We start from the raw sequence: 23,317 nt of genomic DNA on the forward strand, positions 1-23,317 counted from the left end.
TAATTGGATTATTTGTCTTTTTGTTATTGAGGTGTTGGAGTGTTCTATAAATTCTAGAGATAAGTCCCTTGTCAGATATGTCATTACCAAATATTTTTTCCCAATCTGTAGGTTCTCTTTGGACTCTTTTGGAGAAGTCTTTGGAAACACACAAAAATATAATTTTTAGAAGGTCCCAATCATCTGGTTTCTCTTCTGCTGTTTGTTCTCCTATTATTCTTAAAAACTCTTATCCCTTTCTTTCTGATTTTCCCACTTTTAATAAAAACAGAGATACAAGAAGTATTTCATTTTCTTGTTAGCTCATAAGAAAATAGCACTGGTATGTTGATGAAGGGCAGCTGCCATTTGGCTTCCATGCTGGGTATAGGAAGTGGTGAGGCCTGGGGCCTCACCTGAGGGGGGTTCCCAGGAGATGGCTCCATGGCCAAATGCAGGCCTAGAATGGCTAGAGCTTCTGATTTCTCAAGAGAATGGGAAATCTTATTTTTTGTGACATTTTCTAATTTTAAAAAATGGTGGCAACTCATTAAAGATATTTGTTATTTAAATTGATACTCTGCAGGCCAAGCTCAACTCAACTGGGAGCCCAGTCAGTCTTGCACACCACCAACTTTGTCTTCTGCCTCAGAAGCCAGGAGAGACTTGTCTTCTGAGGGGCTGGGAGGAGGGGTTTTCTGAGTGGAGACAGGAGGGGCAGGGAGGGAGAGGAACCGGATGCCGAGAACTCCGTCTCCTGCTTCTCTGCCAAGCTCCCATGCAGTTCTCCCCATTGGGACCCTCTGCCTCCTGCTCTGTGAAGGGAGAGAAGTGTGTGCAGTACTTTGCTCCTCTGGCTGTTGAGCTACTCAGACAAAGAGATATGTGTGAAATTGTTTTGGAAATCATCAAATGCCTCATAGATATAAAGGGCTAGCACAGATAATCCCAACTTACATGGGGTTCCATTCCAAAGACTCTGTCATAAATCAGTTCTAACTAAGTGGAATACCTCTTTAAAAAAAAAATAGCCTGTCACACGGCAATATTTTGAACAGTAAATCATAACATTGAACAAGTGAACATCTGACAATAACATCAGCAAAGTACATATTGCAACACTATATGCTGTAACATCGTCTGTAGTAAGTATTACTAACAGATGTATAAAACAAAAGAAAATGATAGCTAAACTGGTTCAGTTTATCTTAAATATATCATAAGTTGGCAACTACCTGTGTTGAGAAGGGAAGGTAGTTATAGTAGTTTAAGGTTGTGTGTCAACTTGGCTGGGTCGTGGTTCTGAGTGGCTGGGCAGCTGGATGTAGTTATTCCCCATGGATTGTAATCACCTTCATGGTGGAATCTGCTGTGAGACATTAATCAGTAGAAAGGGAGCTTTGGGGTGTGGCCTACTTCCTGTATGTGTGGAAGACCTTCGGGAACAGTCTCTAGCTTTTGGCACAAGGGGGCCCTGCATTTGGCCGAGTGTGGAACCTATCATGATCTTGGCATTATGCCATTTTACCTGCTGACCATGGATTCATTAGCCTCAGCAGCCAGCAGTTGCCTGAGTTAAGAGATGCCTCCTGCTCCAGTGGGCTTGGAACAGAGGTCGAGGGCCCTTCACCCAGCCTCTAGAGCCAGTCCTCCAAATTTGGTCTTGTAGCCTCCTAAACTGTAAGAATCAATTCCTGTTTGTTAAAGCCATCCACTTGTGGTATTTCTGTTACAGCAGCACTAGAGAACTGAGACAGAAGTAAATACCTGGGAGGTGGGAAAGTTGAATTTGCTAATTAAATTCAATGACACCCCTTCCTCTTCTCACATCTTAGCAAAAGGTTTCTCCAAGGTGATCCTAGAGATAAGAGAAGATGCGAAGATGTTTCAAACTTTAGTGGGTACCGCAATCTCCTGGAGAGCTTGTTAAAATGCAGATTGCTGGCCTACACTCCCAGAATTCCCAATTCAGTAGTAGGATGGGGCTGAGAATTTATATTTTTAACTGGTAGCATAGTGCCTAAGGTATTTGACTGCGAACCAGAAGGGTGGCAGTTCAAACCCACCAGCCACTTCTCGGAAGGAAGATTGGGCAATCTACTTCTGAAGCGATACTGCCTTGGAAACCCAAGGAGGGGTTGCTATGAGTTGGGATTGACTGCACATCAGTGTGTTTGGTTTTTCCCAGATGATATTGATGCTGCTGACCCAGGGGCCGCACTTTGAGGACCATTGGCTTGACGCTGTGAGCTCTGGCTGAGGAAGGCCAATGCTTCTTGGTTAGACCAAGCCTCCAGCTCCCACTCAGAAGACCAGGGGGTGGTGAGCCTGAGAGCTTGATGTTGCCTGGACATGAGTTTTTGCTGGGTCTGAACAATGCTTTGGTTAGTCCCCAAATCTAGGACATTTCCCAAATCTAAGACATTTCTGAATTCCTGCCTTCTCTGGAAAATACCGGAAGCCCCGGCTACACTGGCAGCCACGATGACCCCTTGAGGCAGAGCACACGCACTCCAGCTCTCCAGCATCCCGCACCCCGCCCCACACTCACCCCACCTGCCTCACTCCAGTGGTCTGGAGACCGGAAACACCACTGTCTGTGGGAGGCGCCTGCCTGTGCACTCTGACCCCAGGCAGCCTTCAGTTCACACCCAGAGAGGAGAGGGAGTCTCAAACCCCACAGACACATGACCCTCTGGGGCTGCTGTTGACTCTGAAGCTGTGGTATTTGAGAACCCAGGTTCTGGGTGTCTTTGCCCAACACTCAGGACCCATCCCCTCTCTTCTTCAGGACCCAAGTGTTCAAGCCCCACCCCACTCTCAATGGGCCTTTGTCCCTGACTGGGAAAGGCACGAGCAGAGGCTGACATCATGAAGCCTGAGGAGGGGGTGGGACTCCCCCTCCCCCTCCTAGCCTTCCCTGTCCCTCGTTCCCTAGTCTGAGGGATTTCCCTGTCTCTCACTCTGGGGTTCTTCCTTGGGAGAAAGGACCCTGTCTCCCTCCCCACTGCCCTGGCCCAGAGGAGGACAGAAGATGCATCAGTGTGGCTGAATGTTCGAGGTCAAACCATGACTACACTTAAGCACACTTCCCCCAGTTTCCCCTCCATTGAGTCCCTGCAAAGGAAGGGACTGAAGAGGAAGTAAGATCACTATGGAATGTGTACACAGAGGGTCCTCACAGCCCAAAAAGTCAGGGCAGCCCTTGCCAAGCCCCTTCTATGTACCAGGCACTGTTCTAGGGGCCACAGTGGTGAACAAGACAGACAGACAATGGAAAGTCTGCCCTATGGAGCTCCGTGTTAGTGGGGAAGCTAGTGAGTGATGGAGCCCACAGAGTACAGAGGAACAAACAAGCTCAGTTTTTCTCAGGAGAGAAAGACAACAGTTAAGTGGAGGGGCTTGACTCTGTGAGGGGCTCAGGAACAGCTTCCAGCAGGAAGAACAGGCTGTGGTCAGTGGCCAAGTGGGGAGTGGGATGGAGTGGGGAGGGCTTTCCAGGAAGAAAGGCCACATGACAAAGGCCTTGAGTCGGTAGGTGCCACAGGTCATCTGAGGAACACGCTCATCCACCTTCTCTCCACTGATGAAGTTTAACGCTGGGTCTGAGCTGTTCCACAGGCCGGGACAGACTGAGGGTAAAACAAAGCCCCTGCCCTCATGGAGGCTGTGTTCTGAGGAGAGGAGACAGTTAATACATCGGGTCATTCCAGATGGTAATACAAACCTAGCAGAAAACAGACCCAGATGAGTGGGCTGAGAGTAACTGAGGTGAAGTGACTCTAGAAAGCATGGAGGTGACTGAGGCCAAGAGTGGGAAGGTCCTGTTTCCTCCTTTTGCCCACAGTGGCCTCTGCTGGCTTCTCAGGACCAGGGTTACACCTAACACTGCCACCAAGATTCCCTAGGAGCTGAAGACAAAGCGTTCTGCTCTCAACCTGAAATTTTCAGAGGCATCAGAACCCTCTGCCCAGGACCCAGAATCAGGGTACATGGCGATGGAGGAGGGGGGACCAGTGAGGCAGCCATCCCCGTCCCCAGTCCCCTCCAGGAAGGAGCTAGTAGAACCCAGGCGTCAGGCTGCCCAGTCAGAGCCTCGTAGTGACAAGGGCCCTTTTGTGCCCCCCTCCCTCGGGGGCAGGGAGGAGCTGGGCCCTGGAGGCAGGCGGCCCCTGGCACCCGGGGGGGAGGGGAGGGGCCAGCAAAGTGGGGCCCTAGACCCTGGGAGGCCAGGGGACTGTGAGCTGGGCTGCTGAGCAGAGGGTGCAGAAGCAAGAGATCCAAGTGAGTGCTGGAGGGTGGGAGAGAATGGGGTAGGGGTGCCCAGAGGCCTGGGCAAAGTGAGTTGACCTGGGGGGTGGGTGGTCACTGTGAGTCAGACGGCTTTGAGAATGGGCTGGGGGCATGGCAGGGACAGTGACGAGACTTTGGGAAGAAACCATAGAAGGAAACAGTGAGAGGTCCCTCTCAGTACCTCGTGTGGCTGCAGGTTCTGTAGGAACAGGTGACCTAAAGCTCCCAAGCTTGGGAGGGTTAGGGATGAAGGTGGTCTGGGACCAGGTGAAGAGCAGAAGAATGTCCAAGTGATCAGACTCTGCATCCTGTGACCTAGGAGATGGGGGGGACAGTGGGCTGGGACTGAGCAGGTTCCAGCATCTGGGCCCACAACAGGTGTGTGTGCACATGTGCAGGTCTGTGTGTGCACGCACATGAGGGTGCACAGCAGGTGTGTGCATGTGTGTATGCGTGTGTGCATGCACTAAAGGATGAACAACAGTGTGTGTGTGCACATGAAAGTGCGCATCAGGTGTGTGCCCACACACCTCGCCTCTGTGAATCTTAGTCTACATCAGTATTTCTCAGTACTTTCTTTATTACCCAGTACTTTCTTTAGTATTTCTTCCATAAGGAAACATTTAGATGTGTTTTTCCAAATTGCCCCTTGCCAAGAAATTCTAAGACTACAGATATACGGTATATGTGGTTATGCACTGTGGCTCTTTAAAAGGCCACAAGTCATTGTAACATCTATAAATGTATCCCTCCAAAGAACCAATGTTTGCTCTCGTTGCGAATGTGTGGTCTACATGCTTGTTTCACATGTCACCCCGGACCATGTGTCTGGCCTTCGGCTGTTTTCTTTCTTCTTCCTGTCAGGTGCATGAGCTTGCCACATGTCCAGCGGCATGTGTGGGTGGATCTAGCTGCTCCTCAGTGTGTGTGTGTGTGTGTGTGTGTGCACGCGCCTGAATGCCATGCCCCTGTCTGTCAGATGTGGTGGGTGGAGGGAGGGCAGTCAAGGTGTTCATCTGTGAGTGACTGTGTGTACGCGCCTGCACATCATGGTGGGCACAGGCTCTGAGGGCCTGCACCTGAGTGCAGGGCTCCGTATGTGTGTCCAAATGAGTCTCTGTTGTATGAGTCTGCTCTGACTGGCTGGATCTAAATCTGTCACATTTTCGTACCAGTGTTTGCATGTGTCTGACCACATGAGTCTGTGTCCACGGAAAGAGGGTGGAGAGGGCGGAGAAACACAGCCACTTGGAAGTCGTGGCTTCACCCCTGAGACTTCTCACTAGCCCCTACCTCCGTCCTTCCTGCCCCACACAGAGCCCAGCCAGGAGTGCCTGCCTCCTCCCTCAGCCTCCACCTACCCAGAAGCTCCCCTGGGATGAGACAGCCTCACCCTGAGGGAACAGGGCTCTTTTGTGTGGGGCACTGGCCTCTGTGGAGGGTGGGGACACCAGGGCCGTCTGTGGGGAGGGAGAAGGCGGCAGGAATTCACACGGCATGTTGGGAATGCTGATACTGTGAAACCCGGTCATTGATGGGACCAGGTCCCTGCCTGCCACCCCCAGGGCTCAGCCGTGGGACATCTGCTCCCTTACCCCACTTACCACACCACTACCCCACCCCCCTTCACTGCTCTGCTGCTCCCCTTTCTTTCCCTACAGTTCTCCCACTTTCTGGCTCAGGAGGGGAGTTGCCGTGTGGAGTGGCTGGGAGGCTGTGTGGGAGGGTCGCAAGCAGTGACAGCCACAGAGCAGCTTTACAATAGGCCTGTCCTACGACCCATGGTGGATACAGAAAGAAAGACAGTGGGTGTCCGGGTCACCGACCCCTTGCACTTGTATGGCTGCTGTTCTAGGTTGGCTGGCTGACGGCTTCAAGTGGGACCAGACGAGATTCCCAACTCAGGGAGACTGAGGTGAGGGACAGGGTACCAACTCCCCCTTCCTCCTCCCTTACCCTGCTTCCTGCTTCCCATTGCTCCAGCCTTGGCTCTCGACTCTTGTGCTCCCGAGGGGCTTGATGGGGACGAAGATAAAATAAGTAGAGTCAGGACAGCTTGGTGGGTAAGACTCCACAGTGGGAGACAAGCTTGAGTCCTAGCTCTGCCGATTACCAGCTGTGTGGCCTTGGGCAAGTTACTTAACTCTTCTGGGCTACAGCTATAAAAAGGGGATGGATAATCATTGCATCTGCTTCAAAGAGACCAAATGAGTTAATACAGGTCTGGCACATGGTCAGTGCCATGTCCATGTCCATGTCCATGTTTCGTTTACAAATAATAGTAGCAGCAGCTAACATCTGAGCAGGCCCTTTGCCAAAGCCTTTTACAAGGCATCTCCTTTCGCTTCCCTTGGCCTTTAACCTTCTCTCCTCTCTCCAGCTAGTGCTCACTTGCTGGACAAAATGATATTCCTCACGGCGCTCCCCCTGTTTTGGATTATGATTTCAGGTAATGGCTGGGGGGTGCTGGGAAGCCAGAGACCTTGGCCCCAGAGTAGCTGGGGTTGTTCCTGTGGGTCCTTGCATCACGAGGCTGGTGGCAGGGGCCAGGAGCAGGAGGGGAGAGACGCAGGCGGGACATGTCCCTCAGCAGCCCTGCTTGCCCGCAGCCTCTCGAGGGGGCCACTGGGGTGCCTGGATGCCCTCGTCCATCTCGGCCTTTGAGGGGACATGTGTCTCCATCCCCTGCCGCTTCGACTTCCCGGATGAGCTGCGGCCCGCTGTCGTGCACGGCGTCTGGTACTTCAACAGCCCCTACCCCAAGAATTACCCCCCAGTGGTCTTCAAGTCCCGCACCCAGGTTGTTCACGAGAGCTTCCAGGGCCGCAGCCGCCTCCTGGGGGACCTGGGCCTGCGCAACTGTACTCTGCTCCTCAGCAGCCTCAGCCCAGAGCTGGGGGGCAAGTACTACTTCCGAGGAGACCTGGGAGGCTACAACCAGTACACCTTCTCAGAGCACAGCGTCCTGGACATCATCAGTGAGTCCCTCAGAGGTGGTGCGGGCACTCAGGGGCTGGGGGCGGTGATGGGGAGGCCCAGGGGCCAGCAGGAAATCCTGCCCGGCACCCTTCTCTGGGAGGTCTGGATCAAGAGAAGTCTTAGTTCAGCTGTAGGATGCAAACCTCACTGCCCACACACTCCCTGCCGATGACGGAAATCAGCCAGGCAGGGCCCAAAACAGCTTCCTGTCCTGAAGAAAACGGCTGCTCTAACTCTTCTAGAAATACCCGGGAGACAGGCAGTGGGGCCCAGGGTTAGGCACAGGAGCTCCGGATCCTTGCGTTCATTGGGTAACCATGGGCAAGTTACTTAGTTAACTTGGGCCTCAGTTTCCTCTTCTGTAAAGTGAGGATAAGAACAGCACTTACCTCAAGAGGTTAAATAGTTGTCAACTTCTCAGAGCAGCGCCTCAGAGCACAGGACACTCCGCGCTGGCTAACTTTCTAGAGAGCAATGCTGGCCCAGCCTTGTTCTGATTTTTAAAGAGAAACCAGAATTGTGGTTTTTTTTTTTTTTGTGTGAGTGTGTGTGTGTGTGTGCAATCTCCCAATCCCTAAACGTTATTGCCGTTGTTTGCCGCAGTGGAGCAGGTTCCAACGCATGGCAGCCCTGTGCATGCGCAGTACAGCTGTGCTCCACAGGGTTTTCAAGGCTGTGGCCTTTCGGAAGCAGATCGCCCCCCGTCTTCCGGGGCGCCTCTGGGTTTGTCCGAAATGCCAACCTTTTGGCTTGTAGTCGAGCGCATAAACATCTGTGCCACATGGAGACAATATCTCGTTCTTAAGTACTGGCCATTAACTCAGATATTTCAAAAAAGCCGTTTAGGTTAAATAAATTGCAGGTGAGGGACAGATTTGGCTCTCAGGGCAGCGTGTCTCACAGCCTGGTTCCAGAGAGGTCCCACTGCCCAAGCCCTTTGATTCAGGCTCCTCACCAACACCAAGCTTATCTGAGGAACCAGATGACAACCTGGTGCAGCAAGGGACTCCACAAGCACAGCCAGACACAGACACATCTCTTGGACATGTCACGCACACACACACACACACACACACACCAAACCAAACATGGGGAAGAGAACATTTTCTTAAGGAACATAACACAGTTCTAAGAGCCCACTCTGCAGAAGGCAGGTGGTTCAAAGTCCAGCTCTGCCTGGTACTAACTGGTCTCGGTTTCCTCATCTGCATACAGAGCATAATAATAGCACCCACCTTCTGGCATTGCTCTGGTGGTGTAGTGCATACATTTGGCTGCCAACTAAAAGGTTGGCGGTTTGAACTCACCAACCGCTTTGCAGGAGAAAGACAAGGCAGTGTACTTCCATAAGGATTTATAGCCTTGGAAACTCAATGGGGCAGTTCTCTAGGGGTGCTTTGAGTCGGGCAGTGGGTTTGGTTTTGACTTTATTTTCATAAAGGTTTACAGTCTTGGAATCCCTATGGGGCAGTTCTACTCTGTCCTAAAAGGTCACTATGAGTCATCGAATGGACTCTATGGCAGTGGGTTTGGTTTCCAGAATTGCTGGAAGGATTGAGCAAGTTTAAAATACTTTAAAATTCACAGACAATAATGTTGCTATTTTCATTATTATCACATCTCGCTTGGGTCTGTGAAGACTTCCGGGTGACGCGTAACCGCTAGGAGAAAAGATTTAAGGGATTCTGAGTTCAGGGACTAGGGAGGAGGTGCGGTACCAGCAATGGACTTGGACAAGGTGGGTGGGGGTGTTTTTGGAAACCCAGTGTTGCTTGGTTCTCAGCCTTCCTTCTTCCCTCCTCACACAGACACCCCCAACATCGTGGTCCCCCCAGAGGTGGTGGCAGGCACGGAGGTGGAGGTCAGCTGCATGGTGCCTGACAACTGCCCAGAGCTGCGGCCAGAGCTTAGCTGGCTGGGCCACGAGGGGCTGGGGGAGCCCACCGTGCTGGGTAGGCTTCGGGAGGACGAGGGCACCTGGGTGCAGGTGTCCTTACTGCACTTCGTGCCCACTAGGGAGGCCAACGGCCACCGGCTGGGCTGCCAGGCCTCCTTCCCCAACACCACCATGCAGTTCGAGGGCTATGCCAGCCTGGACGTCAAGTGTGAGCCAGGGTGCGGGCCGGCGGGCGGGGCCAGGGGTGGGGCCTGGGGTGGGGTCGAGCTGTGGGTGGGTGGGGTCAAGGTGGGGCCAGGGCAGGGTCTGAGAGACCCGCCCATTGACCCTGCTGTGTTGTCGGCCCCAGATCCCCCCGTGATTGTGGAGATGAACTCCTCTGTAGAGGCCATTGAGGGCTCCCACGTCAGCCTGCTCTGTGGGGCTGACAGCAACCCGCCCCCGCTGCTGACTTGGATGCGGGATGGGACCGTGCTCCGGGAGGCCGTGGCAGAGAGCCTGTTCCTGGATCTGGACGAGGTGACCCCGGGGGAGGACGGTGTCTACGCCTGCCTAGCAGAGAACGCTTATGGCCAGGACAACCGCACCGTGGGGCTCAGCGTCATGTGTGAGTTGTGCGCTCTGTGTACCCCCACCCTGTGAGCTGGACCTGCAGTGGAGAGATAACGGGCAGAAATGGGCCCACCCGGGGCCAGGAGAGGGCATAGACAGGCGTAAACACTGTTGAGGCTAAGATGGCCAGGAGGGTTGCAGGTCAATGTGTCCTTTCATTCATTCCCAAATATCTGATGAGCACCAACTCCACTCCTGTTACCTGAGGACAAGACTGGGAACGAAACAGATAGGGTCCCTGCCACCTAGGAAAGTCTGTTAGTTTTCAGGGGACAGCCTTTAGCTAATCTGATGGAGGAGGTCTGGGTTGAGGCCCAGGAATCTGCATTTTAAAACAGGCCCCATGTAATTCTAACAGGAGCAGGGAGAGGAACCCAGGCTTCATCCAGCCCTGTGTTTGCACACAAACATTATGGGGTAGGGGAGGAAGGGTTGGTCAGGAAAGGGTTCTTAGCTGGGAAGCAAGGAGAAGTCATTCACTCATTCATTCACAAGTATTTATGGAGACAAAGGCTCTGGGCTGGGGATGACGATGACAGTCACAGCTAACAGTTACTGAGTGCTTTACACAAATCCTGTCCCCTCAGACATCCCCTGGCTACTCTCCACCCTTAATCTCCTTCTAGCCTCAGTGAACCCTTCTCCTAGCACTCTATTTAAAATTGTAACCACCCCCACCCCATTATTTTTCTCCCAGTTATCCCCAAAGCACCCCCATCTTGCCAATTATATGTTTTCTTTTTAATTGTGATTTGGGTGAAAATTTACAGAGCAAATTCACTTTCCATACAGCAGTTCACATACACTTTGTCTCATGACATTGACCACAGTTTACCACAATGCAACAGCTCCCCTCCCACTTCTTCCCCATAGTTACTTACCTCTTCCCTGTGTCCATCCCTCCATGCACTCCTGCCCCCTGAGCTGTCTCCCTGTGCATAAGCAGCCCTTCTTTCTCCCATGATTGTTCTTTCCAAGGAGCGTATCTACTTGAGGTAAATGTTCAACTCATGCCTGTCTGTTGTTTGGCTGGAAGCCACAGGTGTGCATTCAATTCCAGACCTGAAGGGCAGCTAGGGCCATAGTCTCAGTTGTTCCACCAGGCTCCATCGGACCAGCAAACCTGGTCCCCCCCGCCCTTTTTTTTCTCCAAATGATTTTGAGTTTTGTTCCACATTGTTCTCCCTCTCTATCCAGGATCTCCTACATAGATCCCCTTCCAAGTGGATGACAGTGGTAGCCGGGCACCATCTAGTTTTTTTGCAACTATTTGTTTTATTTACTTTCACAACATCCCCCCACCAGCAGGATCTCCATTTACCCTGTTCAAGCCAGCACAGCGCCTGATGCTTCGTAGGTCGTCAGGAAATGTTGAATGAACATCCCTATGAGGTTGGAACTATTATTAAGCTCATTTCCAGATGAGAAAACAGAGGCCTGGAGAGGTTAAGTCACATGCCCACACACAGCCGGGAAAAGACAGAGCCTTTATTCAAACACAGGCCCTCTGGCTGCAGAGACCCTACTCTTGTAGACAAGACAGCGAGGCCTGGGGTTATCTGACAATCCTGAGTTGTTGTGTTAGGTGCAGGGTCTCTGGAGTCATATTTGGGGGTGGGGTTGACCGACAGAAGGGGCACCTTCTGGCTCCTGATCCTCATGTCCCCTGTCCTATTCTCCAGATGCACCCTGGAAGCCGACGGTCAATGGGACGGTGGTGGCCGTGGAAGGGGAGACAGTCTCCATTTTGTGCTCCACACAGAGCAACCCGGACCCCATCCTCACCATCTTCAAGGAGAAGCAGATCCTGGCCACAGTCATCTACGAGAGCGAGCTGCAGCTGGAGCTGCCGGCTGTCACACCAGAAGATGATGGGGAGTACTGGTGCGTGGCTGAGAACCAGTATGGCCAGAGGGCCACCGCCTTCAACCTGTCTGTGGAATGTGAGTGCCCCCCTCTTCTCACCCCCACTGAGGGATGGCTGGTGGGCTCACTCTCCCTGCTAGGGGTGGACGGTGTGGTGAGGGACACCTAGGTTACTAGAAAGCACCCAAGCATCCCAACCTGGGCAACTGTACCTGTCCTCGCCAGCACATTAGGATGGGAAGGGGAGGGATGCTGGACCCACAGCAAAGAAATCAAATCCTATCTGAGAACACTGTGCCCAACATCCTGAGGGTGGGTTCTCGACCAAAGATATTTCTGGATCCTGTGGTCACTGCCTCCTTGGTAGTAACTAAGACAGTAACCGTGACACCACCTCACCCTTGTGGGGCACTATGTACCAGGCACTGTTGGAAGCCCTGTACAGTTACTCACTCATTTAATCTTCATGACATCCCTGTGAGGAAAGTTCTATTATATTCCCATCTTACAGAGGAGGAAATGGAGTCTGAGAGGTTATGACATCTTCCCAAGGTCACACAGCTAGGAAATAGAATTTGAGATTTGAACCTGTGCGGTCTGGTTCCACTCTCCTGTGCTGCCTGAAGTTGGTCACATCCTATGTTATTACATGAGAATGTAGTGATTGAGAGGTTGCTATATGCAAAGGGCTGTGTAGCTCTGTGGGAGGTGGTAGGACCAAGAGGACCCCAAGCTTATTATGAGATATAGTACGGACAGGGCAGTGAGATGGAGGCACATGAAAGGCTAACTGTCTTGAAGGTGAAACCCGTTATTCCACCACAAACCAGCACCTGTCTTGGCCTCCTCTCTGAGGACGGCACCACCCCCACATCTCCCAGGCACTCCTGGTCCAAGCCCCTAAGTCCCAGCTTAACATCTGCTCATCCAGCAGCTCCCCTCTGGATTGTCTTACCTCCATCACCCCCATTTCCCCTGCTTCATTCTCAGCTCTGGCCTGATCTCTGACACTAGACTCTCAAGTGGATACTGGCTCTTCCTTCTCTCACCTGGCCCTGTCTCTTTCCAGCCATGCCACTTTGGGAACATTTCTTAGCCTCTCTGGCTCTCTGTTTCTTCCTTTGTAAAGTGAGGAATAATTTAAAAAGTATTGCCTTATGGGGATCGGTGAGGGATTATATAATACAAGTAAACATAAGAAGCACAGAGGCTTGGCAACAGTAGCTGCTCAGTTTACGCCAATCATCAGCACTGTCCTTTCCTCTTCTGATTACCAAACACAATGCCGGCAGCTTAAAGCATGGGTCCTAGAATTAGAACGACACAGATTCATATCCCGGCTCTGCCATATACCAGCTGTGTGACTCTACACGACTGCCTACACCTCTCTGGGCCTCAATTATGCCTCCCACTTTGGTCCCCACTACCACATTCGCTAGAAGGTTCAATGAGATTCAACATGCAAAGCACTCAGTATAGTTCCTGCTGCATAGTACATGCTCAGTTAATCCGTATGTGGTAGATACACATACAGGTTATTCCTAGAGCGCCATTTTCCACAGCAAAGCTATGGCTGCCCACTGATCTGCTGACTTTAATCTCAGGGCATGTTTTCTCCCAGTCTCTGCTCTTGCAGCAGGTGATGTGATCATGGTGTACGGCCTGTGCAGTATTCTGCTTTCTGCATACACACCACCCTGAGCCCAGCCTCCTCTTCTTTTTTTAATTTTTTTTATTGTGATTTGAGTGAAAGTTTATAGAGCAAATTCATGTTCCATACAGCACTTCATATGCATTTTGTTTCATGATATTGACTGCAGTCCCCACAGTGTAACAGCTTACTTCCCACTTCCTCCCTGTAGTTACCTCTTCCCTGTGTCCTTTTTTCCTGTGCATTCCTACCCCCTGAGCTATCTCCCTGTGCAAACACTGCCCTTCCACAATTGATTGTTCTAAGGAGTATATCTATCTGATATAAATGTTCAGCCCATATGCCTGTCTGGCATATGGCTGTAAGCCATGGGAGTGAGTTCAGTTCCAAGCCTGAAGGGTAACCAGGGGCCATAGTCTCGGGGGTCTCACCAGGCTCTATCAGGCCAGTAAACCTGGACCTTTTTATGATTTTGAGTTTTGTTCCACATTGTTCTCTCACTCTATTCAGGACCTCCCACACTGATCCCTTTCTGAGTGGTTAACAGTGGTAGCCAGGCAACATCTAGTTCTGGTCTCATGGTCATATAGGCTAAGGTTGGCATGGTCCACTAGTCCCTTGGACTAATTGTCCTCATGCATCTTTGGTTTTCTTCATTCTTCTTTGCCCTGGATGAGGAGAGACCAATTGTTGCATCTAGGTGGCTGCTTGCAAGCTTTTAAGACCACAGTTGCTGCTCACCAAAGTACTAGCCTCCCATTCTGCCACTTTCTTCTCCCTTAAGTTAAGAGGTCAGAGAGCCCTTGAGAACCTGATGGGAAAACCTGAACATATATACCTCACTAACTCACATATCCTTCCAGGAAAGTCCTAGACCTCCTAGACCTCCTGTAGAACACAAGCAGTGTCAGAAACCTTCATTAAGTGCCACTGACCCCAGGCTGAATGCTGGCCATGTAGGCCCGCTGGCAAAGCTTGGTTCATGCACGCCCCCTGCTGGAACGGTTCTATTTAACAACAGGTGTGATAAAGGATTTACAATATAATACAATCCTGTTTTAGGAGTCCCTGTAGCCCCTAGGAGTTAAGTAGTATAGTGCCTAAGGCACTTGACTGCTAACCAGAAGGCTGGCGGTTCAAACCCACCAGCCACTCCTGGGAAGGAAGGTTGGGCAATCTACTTCAGTAGTGATGACGCCTTGGAAACCCAAGGAGGGGTCACTATGAGTCGGGTCCGACGCGATGACAAATAACAACAACTCCTGTGTGGATAGATGACACTCCCTCTCAGAGGCCCAGGGAAGCTGAGTGACCTGATCCGGGCCACCCAGCTAGTAGGTGGCAGACCTTGGATTCAAACCAAAGCTGCCTCACCCCAAATTCTCCATTCTTTTATGACTTGGAGTTGTCTAGTATCATGTCAGGTTTGCATAGGTCTCTCAGGCTGCCCATGAACCTGCAGGGATACCAGCCACATGCCCAGCCAGGGTGTCAGCTCCTACAGAGACCAGGGCGGACACTTTCTCACCAGAACAGCAGCGGTGTACTCTTTTTTTCCCTGTGTTTGCATCTCAGCGGTACAGTCTAGAGTAAAAGGGTTTTTTCTTTGCTGCTATTTAAAAGAAATTTTTAATAACAGTCAGTTTGTTGTTATTAATTTACTATGTGGTATGTTAATTAGTTAACACTACAGCAAGCATGATGCATGACTGCATAAACAGAATTTGGGGCATACTTGTTGGGAGGTGGCACGGTGGTTAAGGCATTTGGGGGCTAATCAAAAGGTTGGTGGTTGGAACCCAGCAGCTGCCCTGTAGGACAAGGATGAGGCAGTCCGTTAGCCTTCTGGTTAGCAGTCAAGTGCCTTAGGCACTATGCCACCAGAGCTCCCTCTGTAAAGATTATAGCCTTGGAAACGCTATGGGGAAGTTCTACTCTGTCCTCTAGGAGCGCTTTGAGTTGGAATCGACTTGACAGTAATGGGTTTGGTTTGGGCTTTGCTTCCATAAAGATTACAGCCTTGGAAAATCTGCAGGGCAGTTCTACTCTGTCCTCTAGGGGCGCTGTCAGTTGGAATAGACTCACTGGCAGTGGGTTCCTTTTTTTTTTCCCTTCATGTTCAGACTAGAGCAGGTGGGGGTGGGGTAGAGTAAGGTGGGGATGGGAGGAAGGGGGTGGTCTGACTCTGGGAGGGAGAGAGGACGTAGTTGTCTTGTTGTTGTTATGTGCCGTTGAGTCGATCTTAGTGATGTTCACTGTGCTAAAAACCACACCAGTACTGTTTTTGTGATATGAGTGGCAGCAAAGCAAAGCTCAACAAAGCGATCGTTAGTGCTCGCTGCCGTGGGGAGCCCTGTGAGATGTTTGACTCTAAGGGGCTTCAGGGAAGTAAACAGTGGCATCTACAGGAAGACCGAAAGGGGAGGGCAGAAGGCTGCATGTGGAAGCTGGCCCTCTCTGTGTGGAACCAGGAGGGCTTGACAAGGCTAGAGAGGCAGGATTCGTTCCCTCATCCTACAAGTGTTTCCAGAGTTCCTGTTGTGCGAGAGGCATGTTCTAGATGTGAGGGGCATTTCCGAGCGGAGACCAACAGAGCAAGACCTGCTCTTCCTGAATATAAGATACCAACCATATCACTATAGAACACAGGTAGGGATGAGTGCTTGGGAGAAAGCCTGAGCCAGGCAGGGGTCGAATGATGACTGAAAACGAGTTACTGTCAAGTCAGTTCTGACTCATGGTGACTCTTGGTATCAGAACAGACAAATGCTCTGTAGAGCTTTCAATGGCTGATTTTTCAAAAGTTGAGATGCCTCTAGGTGTTCTTGAACCACCAACCTTTCAGTTAGCAGTTAAGTGTGTTAACTGCACCACCCCGAGACTCTATGTATGATGAGTGACCAAGAAAAAAAAAAACAAAACGACTGCCATCGAATCGGTTCTGACTCATAGCAACCCCCGTTGGGTTTGCAAGGTAGTAACTCTTTACAGAAGTACGTGGCCCCATCTTCCTTCTACGGTGCAGCTGGTGGGCTTGAGTTTGAACCGCCAACCTTCTGGTTAGCAGTCAAGTGCCTTAGGCACTATGCCACCAGAGCTCCTTATGATGACAGATTGTTGTTGTTGTTGTTATGTGCTGTCGAGTTGGACCCGACTCACAGCAACCCCTCCTTGGATTTCCAAGGCGGTATCACTACGGAAGTAGATTGCCCAACCTTCCTTCCAAGGAGTGGCTGGTGGGTTTGAACCTCCACCCTTCTGGTTAGCAGTCAAGTGCCTTAGCCACTATGCTACCAGAGCTCCCGTATGATGACAGAAGCAGGGTACGATTTCTAAGGGGTGGTCAAGGAAAGAGACATCCTTTGAGCAGAGACCTGTGTGGAGTGAGGGAGTAGGCTTGGTAGGTGCACCAGAGAAGTGTTGCAGGCAGAGGGAGAAGCACAAAGACCTAGGGATGGGAAAAAGTTCCATGAGTTTGACAAATAACAAGGAGACCAGTATGACTGAAAAGGAATGATCAAGGATTACTGGACATTAGAGAGTAGCTAGGTCCTGAAAGGCCTTGCAAGCTGAGGTCTAGAATTTTGTTCTTAGTAATCAACTAGGGGGTTTTGTGCAGAAGAGCTCTGTGATTTGTAAGGCAAATCAGTTAGGTACAGTGCAAGAGATATCACAAAGCAGAAAATGCAGCTTATCTGTCCCTCTGGCCATCCTGGCCTTGCCCTCAGGCTACACAGTCCCCAGAGGCCAGCCGCCTTGGTCTCCAGCCCACTCTTAGTCTTGCCTCCACAGTTGCTCCCATGATCCTCCTGGAGTCCCACTGTGCGGCAGCCCGTGACACAGTGCAATGCCTGTGTGTGGTGAAGGCCAACCCAGAGCCTGCCGTGGCCTTTGAGCTGCCCTCGCGCAACGTGACTGTGAACGATACCGAGCGGGAGTTCGTGTACTCAGAGCGCAGCGGCCTTCTACTCACCAGCATCCTCACACTGCGCGGGCAGGCCCAGGCCCCACCCCGAGTCATCTGCACCTCCCGAAACCTCTATGGCACCAAGAGCCTGGAGCTGCCCTTCCAGGGAGCCCGTGAGTGGTGTGGCCTTGGGATGGGAGCCACAGAGGAGTGGAGGCTCCTCCTGGGTCCAAGCGCCTCTCCCCAAGGCTGTCCATCAGCCTGCAAGCGTGGGTCATGCTATGCAGATTGATACAGTGGGAAAAGATTCCCTTTTCAGTTAGGAAGGAGCAACTGTCCTGAGTTCACTTCACCTTCCTTGCCCTTCTCCTGGGGGCTCTGCCAACTAAAGGGAGTCCAGGGCCGCCATGCTGGTTGGTCAGTGCAAGGAAGTCCCAGTGACATACTTTGACCACCACGCGTGCCCCAGCCCACTGCTTAAGAACCGAGAGGTGCCCACTACTACCCGCAGCACCGAGAACACCTGGGTCTTCTCTGTCCTCAGACCGGTTGATGTGGGCCAAGATTGGGCCCGTCGGAGCTGTGGTTGCCTTCGCTGTCCTCATCGCCATTGTCTGCTACATCACGCAGACTCGCAGAAAGTGAGTTGGCCTGCCGGCCTGGGGTCTCCAAGGGGTTTGGAGTCTGAAGGGTGGGCAAAGGAGGGCAGGCCTCCATGTGTGAGGGGGTGGGTGGGTGGGTGTGAGGGTGGGATTCTGCTCTAAGAATACAGCTAGATGGAGGAGAGGGTTCCTGTGAATGTCAGCCACTGTTACTCAGGGGCATGCCTGCCCTGGCCTGAGCACATCACAGGAATCATTGCCCATTTCCCCACATTCTATCTGCTGCCTTCCATCCAGGAACTCTCCCTACACACTCCAGTGTGATGGGGAAAGACCAGGTACCCCTGGTGTGGCTTGCACCCACAGCACCCAGCATAGAAGATTCCAACAATAACAAACATCTGTGGTAACACACGGGTTCCCCAGCTCCAAACCACCCCTATGGAACGACTCTGCTGCTGTTATTTCTATTACTTGTGGCACATACTTATCAGCTGTCCTCAAAATGAGTTCATTTCCCTGCTCCACTTCCTGGCAGTAAGAGAGACAGACAGACCCAGAGCATATGAGGGGAACCCGGAAGAGCCAGGCTGAGTCCCTGGGAAGAAGCAGAGACCAGGGGCCAGGCCGGTCACCCTCAGCCAGGGCAGGAGCCCCACAGGCCAGAAAGGGACAGGCAGCGGTGGAAAGGAGGGTTGTCACTCTGAAGCGGCTCTCTGTTCATCTTGGAGAGACGAGCAGGAGTAGCTGTGGGGTTATTTAGGCCAAAGTCTGGGGTGGAGTCAGGGAGGGGAGAGGGAGACAAGGAGTCCCATTGGGGCTGATGTGTCCTGCCCTGCAGAAAGAATGTGACAGAGAGCCCCAGCTTCTCGGCGGGGGACAACCCCCCTGTCCTGTTCAGCAGTGACTTCCGCATCTCTGGGGCGCCAGAGAAGTATGAGGTGAGGGCCAAAGTCTTGTTACAGGCTATCTGGGAACCTGGATGCGGGGCCACCAACAGCCTGGGAGGGGCCGGGGGGGGGTGCTGCGAGGCTGAGGGGCAGAGGGGGGAAGTCAAAGCCTCAGAGGGAAAGAGGAGCCAAGACGGGAAGAAATTGCATATGGCTGACTTCAAGGCTGGAGGGGTGGTGTTGGTACCCAGGCTGAGGCTGTGAAGTGACTGGGATGCAGGGCTGAAGGGAGGCCCTCATTCCTCCACCTGGGTCTATGACTGCATTTCCTTCTCCAGTAGTCCACAGAGGTCTCTACCCTGGAATGTCACTGAGTGCCCCAGGGAGGTAGGTTCCGGGGGCCTCAGTGTGCTTGCCTCAGGGCCTAGCCGGGCTTTGGGGTTGGCGTGCATGTGTACTTGTCTCTGTCAGGGGTTCAGGATGGTCCCTGGTCAAGTCTAGCCCTGCCCAGCAGTCCTGGCCTTGTCTATTCTGTCCCATTGTTGCTCCTTTCTGTCTGCCCGTGGCCACTGTCCTATGTGTGTATTCAAAGGCATGTGTTGGGGTGGGAAGGGGATGGAAGGCATGATGGAGAAACTGAAGTGGCACCTGCAGGATCTCCATATTGAAGAGGGGACCATACAAGACCCACATAGGGGAAGGACTTACTGAACGCTTACCAGATATTAGAAAGATGGGATCCCAACCAGGAGGCTTAATCTGGGAAGGCTTCCTGGAGAAACTGAATTTTTCTGCAAACTTCAAACAATGAGGAGGTTGTGTGCAGAGGTGGGACCAGGTGGACTATGGGGCTAGCATGGCTAACAGTCCTTGAAAAAGAAGTTCACACAGAGCCTGGGCATATACCCAGGGCTTTGTGGGGGTGCAAGCAACTCCGGCCTCTGCATTGGGGAAAGCGGGGACAGGATCTTGCTAATGGGTTGCTTCCCCTCACAGAGCGAGAGGCGTTTGGGATCTGAGAGGAGGCTGCTGGGCCTTCGAGGGGAGCCCCCAGAGCTGGACCTGAGCTATTCCCACTCGGATCTGGGAAAACGACCTACCAAGGACAGCTACACCCTGACGGAAGAGCTAGCTGAGTATGCTGAAATACGCGTCAAGTGAGGGAGCCAGGGGCAGTCAGAGGGCCACCCCCTTTCAGGATCCTTGCCGGCCCCCACTGACTGTGGGCTCCCTTCCTCCCGAAAGGTGTGGGGCTAGGGCAGGAAGGGGATGGGGCAGGTGACTGTAGAGTCCTGGGGGCCTGGCCTCCCCTCCTTCCCTGCTGCCCCCTCCCTGCCAGCCCCCTTCCTATCCCCATCCTTGTTCCCCTCTGACCTCCTTTAACCTCATCTGTCTGGAGGGGAGCTCTGTCTGTCCATGTTATTTATTTTTACCCACTACCTGGTTTCCTGTCCCAATACCTGCTCCCAGGGCCTTTATAAAAGGGACATGAAATAAATGCCCCAAAGCCAAACACTGCCTAGATTCTGATCATTTCTGACCCTTGGGCATCTTCCATCCCTACCATCTCCAGAATGATCACAGGATTTCTTCTTGCCCTCTTCTGGGCCCTTGTGGAGGACAGAGGCCAAAGGATTGTCTCCCTTGGTGGCTGTGGCCTGGGTCTGGTCCATAGCATGCTGTGTTTGACTGATGGGTGATTTCACGTAGCATGTGTCTTTCCTGGCTTTGACCACAGATCATCTGGACCCACGTTTGCGCGCAGCCACAACTCACTGAAGCAGAAGGTAGCTGTTCCTTCTGAAGGGACGCAGGCTTTCATTTTCCATCGTCCCCACTATTCCATGGTGTCCCACGCTTGCCTGGCCTCACTCACTAATATTTCACGTGTTGGTTTGCCTGCCGTCTCTTACATTCATCCTGCATTCGGCAGCTTCAGCCTTTCAAACTGCACTGCATTGGGTTCAAGAAATGTTAACTGGTCACCAGCTGTGTTCTGGGCCCTGGGGCCCCTTCAGGGAGCTCAGACTTTCCTGGGAAGGGATCTTTATGACAGCCTCATGAGCTCAGAGAACCAGAAAAAGAAAAAAAAGAGAAACCAAACCAAATCCATTACAAAAGAACCCAGATCAAACCCATTGCACAAGCCGATTTTGACTCATGGGAACCCATGTGTTACAGAAAACTGCTTCATGGGGGTTTCTTGGCTGTGAGTCACCAGGCCTTTCTCCTGTGGCACTGCTGGGTGGGTTGGAACCACCAACCTTTAGGTTAGCAGCCAATGACAAACAAGCACCACCCAGGGCCATGAGTTTCAGAGAAGCTAGATGAGATTCCCAGGTTCCCAGAGCTGCTAGGCTCTGGACTCTGCTTCAAGATGACGTTTTTCTGTAACACCTGTTAGGAAAGTAAAGAGGGCCAGACTCTGGTGTAAGAGGTATTAATAACTACCATTTGTTCAGTGCTTACTACACGCCACACACATCTACCCATTTTACACTAATTCATCCATTTACTGTCCTGAACGACTGTCACAATGGCTCCCAAAGTGTGGTCTCTGCAGCAGCAGCAGTGCCTGTAAACTTCTCAGCAAACTCTCAGAGCCCTGCTCCACACTGCACGAATCCAAAGCTCTGGCCTGGGGCCCAGCAATCTGGGCTTGAGTGTGGCCTCCCCTCGACTCTGATGCACGCTGACATCTGAGAACCACTGGCCCTAAGAGATCATGTCATGATCAGCTTACTCAGGGGAGCTGAGGCACAGAGAGGTTAAGTCACTTCCTTGAGGTCCTGTGGAGCCTGGATTTGAGCCCAGACAGCCGGTCCAGAGCCCTGGCTCTTACTTTTGGACTGCACTGCCCTTTCGGTGAGAATGATTGGGAGCTCACAGGGGCCTGGGGCCTGACGGAGCAGTAGGAGTAAGGCCAGAGGGCTGGAGGCCATTTGGACGGGGTTTCCTGAGGAAGACAATTCCCCATTGGTTTCTGAAGAAGGTAGAGGATATAGGGCAGAGACCAAAGTAAAGGCCTAGAGGCAGGAACAAACGAACCCTTTTGGCAGGGAAGGTGGTGAGGCCACTTGAGCTGCAATGGGAAGTCCACAGGCAGGAGGTAAGAAGCGATGCAGATGGAACCGGGGCTGTGAGCGGGAGGGAAGGCAACTGTGGGAGTTAAGTTTGTGTATCAGCTTGGCAGGGCCTAGGTGAGTGGCTGGGCAGCTGGATGTAGTTATTCTCCTTGGTGAGACTGGTAACTAACTCCATGGTGGAATCCACTGGAGCAGCTGAATTTCCAGTATATAAGCAGCAACTTTGAGGAAGGTCTCCCCGGCTTACGGCACTCTTGAACCCTGCATGTAGTCAAGTCATTGTTCAACAGCCTGCCATGGCCTGCCGATCTCGGGACTTCTTCTGGTCTTAAACTAGTGGCCTGCCATGTTTGGTAATACTGGGATGGTGCCTTTTCACTTGTCTACCTTGGGCTTGCCAGCCTCAGCAGCCAGCTCCTGCCTGAGTGAAGAAAAGCCTCTAGCTTCAGTGGGCCGGGACAAGAGGTAGAGCTGAAGCCCAAGGTTGAGGGGCTTTCACCCAGACCCTAGAGCCTGGTACTTTGAACTTGGACTTCTAGCCTCCAAAACTGTAAGAGAGAATAAATCTTGTTTATTACAGCTATCCTATCTGTGGTATATTTCTGTCAGAGTAACTGAAACAGGAACCCTTTGTGTGGTCATTCAGTCAAACAGCCCACTGTGAGGCTTGCTCCAAGTCTGGTCCCGGGCTTGCCCTTCCCTCATAGACCTTGCAGTCTTGGGGAAGAGATGGGCATTATATAGTCTTGCACACAATATCCTGACTGCAACTTGTGATGACGACCCTTAAGGAGGGATGCAGGGCTTGTTGAGTATATAACGGAAGGGTCTCAGGGACTGGGGGAGGTCTCCCTATGGGTGAAAAGTCTTAATAAGAGGTCTCCTGTCCCAGCACAGGAATACCCTATGTGAAGGTCCTAAGTGGGAAGGTGTTTGGCACAATTCCAGGATGAGCGACAAGGCTGGAGAGGCTGGGGAGGGGCATGTGAGATGAGGCAGCCGGGGTGGAAGTATTGTTTTGATCTGCACACACACACTCAGCGCCCTGCCTGTGACACCTGGCCTCTGACAACAGACCCCGGCTCCAGCAGGTCTGGCCCGGTAGGAATGCCCACAGAGGACTTTGCCCTGGGAAGGAACAGGGGCATGTCAATAGCACAGGCTGGTGCAGTAACCCTGTGCTGCCCAAGCTGCAGCCCAAGCATCCTGCTGGTGCCCAAGACCATCTGAAGGAGGGGTGGGGAGTGCCTCTCTTTTGCTGTGATATGTATGTTTGATTTTAGTATGTACCAGAACAGAAGGAAACCAGCATTCCCAACTGGTATCTTTTTCAATCAAAAGATGAAAAGGAGGAGGAGGAGGAGAAGATCAACCAAGTGAATTGATTTAAAGAAATACATTAAACAAAAAATATTTCAGGTGATTCCCAGATAGGACAAAAGTCCTGAAGGTTGTAGGTAAGCATCTAAAGTTTGGAAAACAACGAAGACTCAGACACAAAGGTCCTCTCTTAGGAGTGACTAACATTCAGTGATGCGACACAGGTATCATGCTC

The 23,317-nt window shown here is 51.9% G+C and overlaps 1 protein-coding gene across 1 annotated transcript; it reads left to right on the forward strand.

Annotated features, from left to right (window-relative positions):
- The first annotated feature begins 6,675 nt into the window (after positions 1-6,675).
- Positions 6,676-19,837, forward strand: MAG (myelin associated glycoprotein). Its single transcript, XM_007954837.2, has 9 exons — positions 6,676-6,721; positions 6,882-7,250; positions 9,060-9,356; positions 9,498-9,755; positions 11,443-11,703; positions 17,070-17,357; positions 17,729-17,825; positions 18,628-18,727; positions 19,673-19,837. The coding sequence occupies exons 1-9, from the start codon at positions 6,676-6,678 to the stop codon at positions 19,835-19,837; spliced, it is 1,881 nt and encodes a 626-aa protein (XP_007953028.1).
- The last annotated feature ends 3,480 nt before the right edge of the window (positions 19,838-23,317 follow it).

Source organism: Orycteropus afer, unplaced genomic scaffold (assembly GCF_000298275.1).
Source record: "Orycteropus afer afer isolate SDZICR_OR568_19922 unplaced genomic scaffold, OryAfe1.0 scaffold00476, whole genome shotgun sequence".
NCBI classification, from domain to species: Eukaryota; Metazoa; Chordata; class Mammalia; order Tubulidentata; family Orycteropodidae; genus Orycteropus; species Orycteropus afer.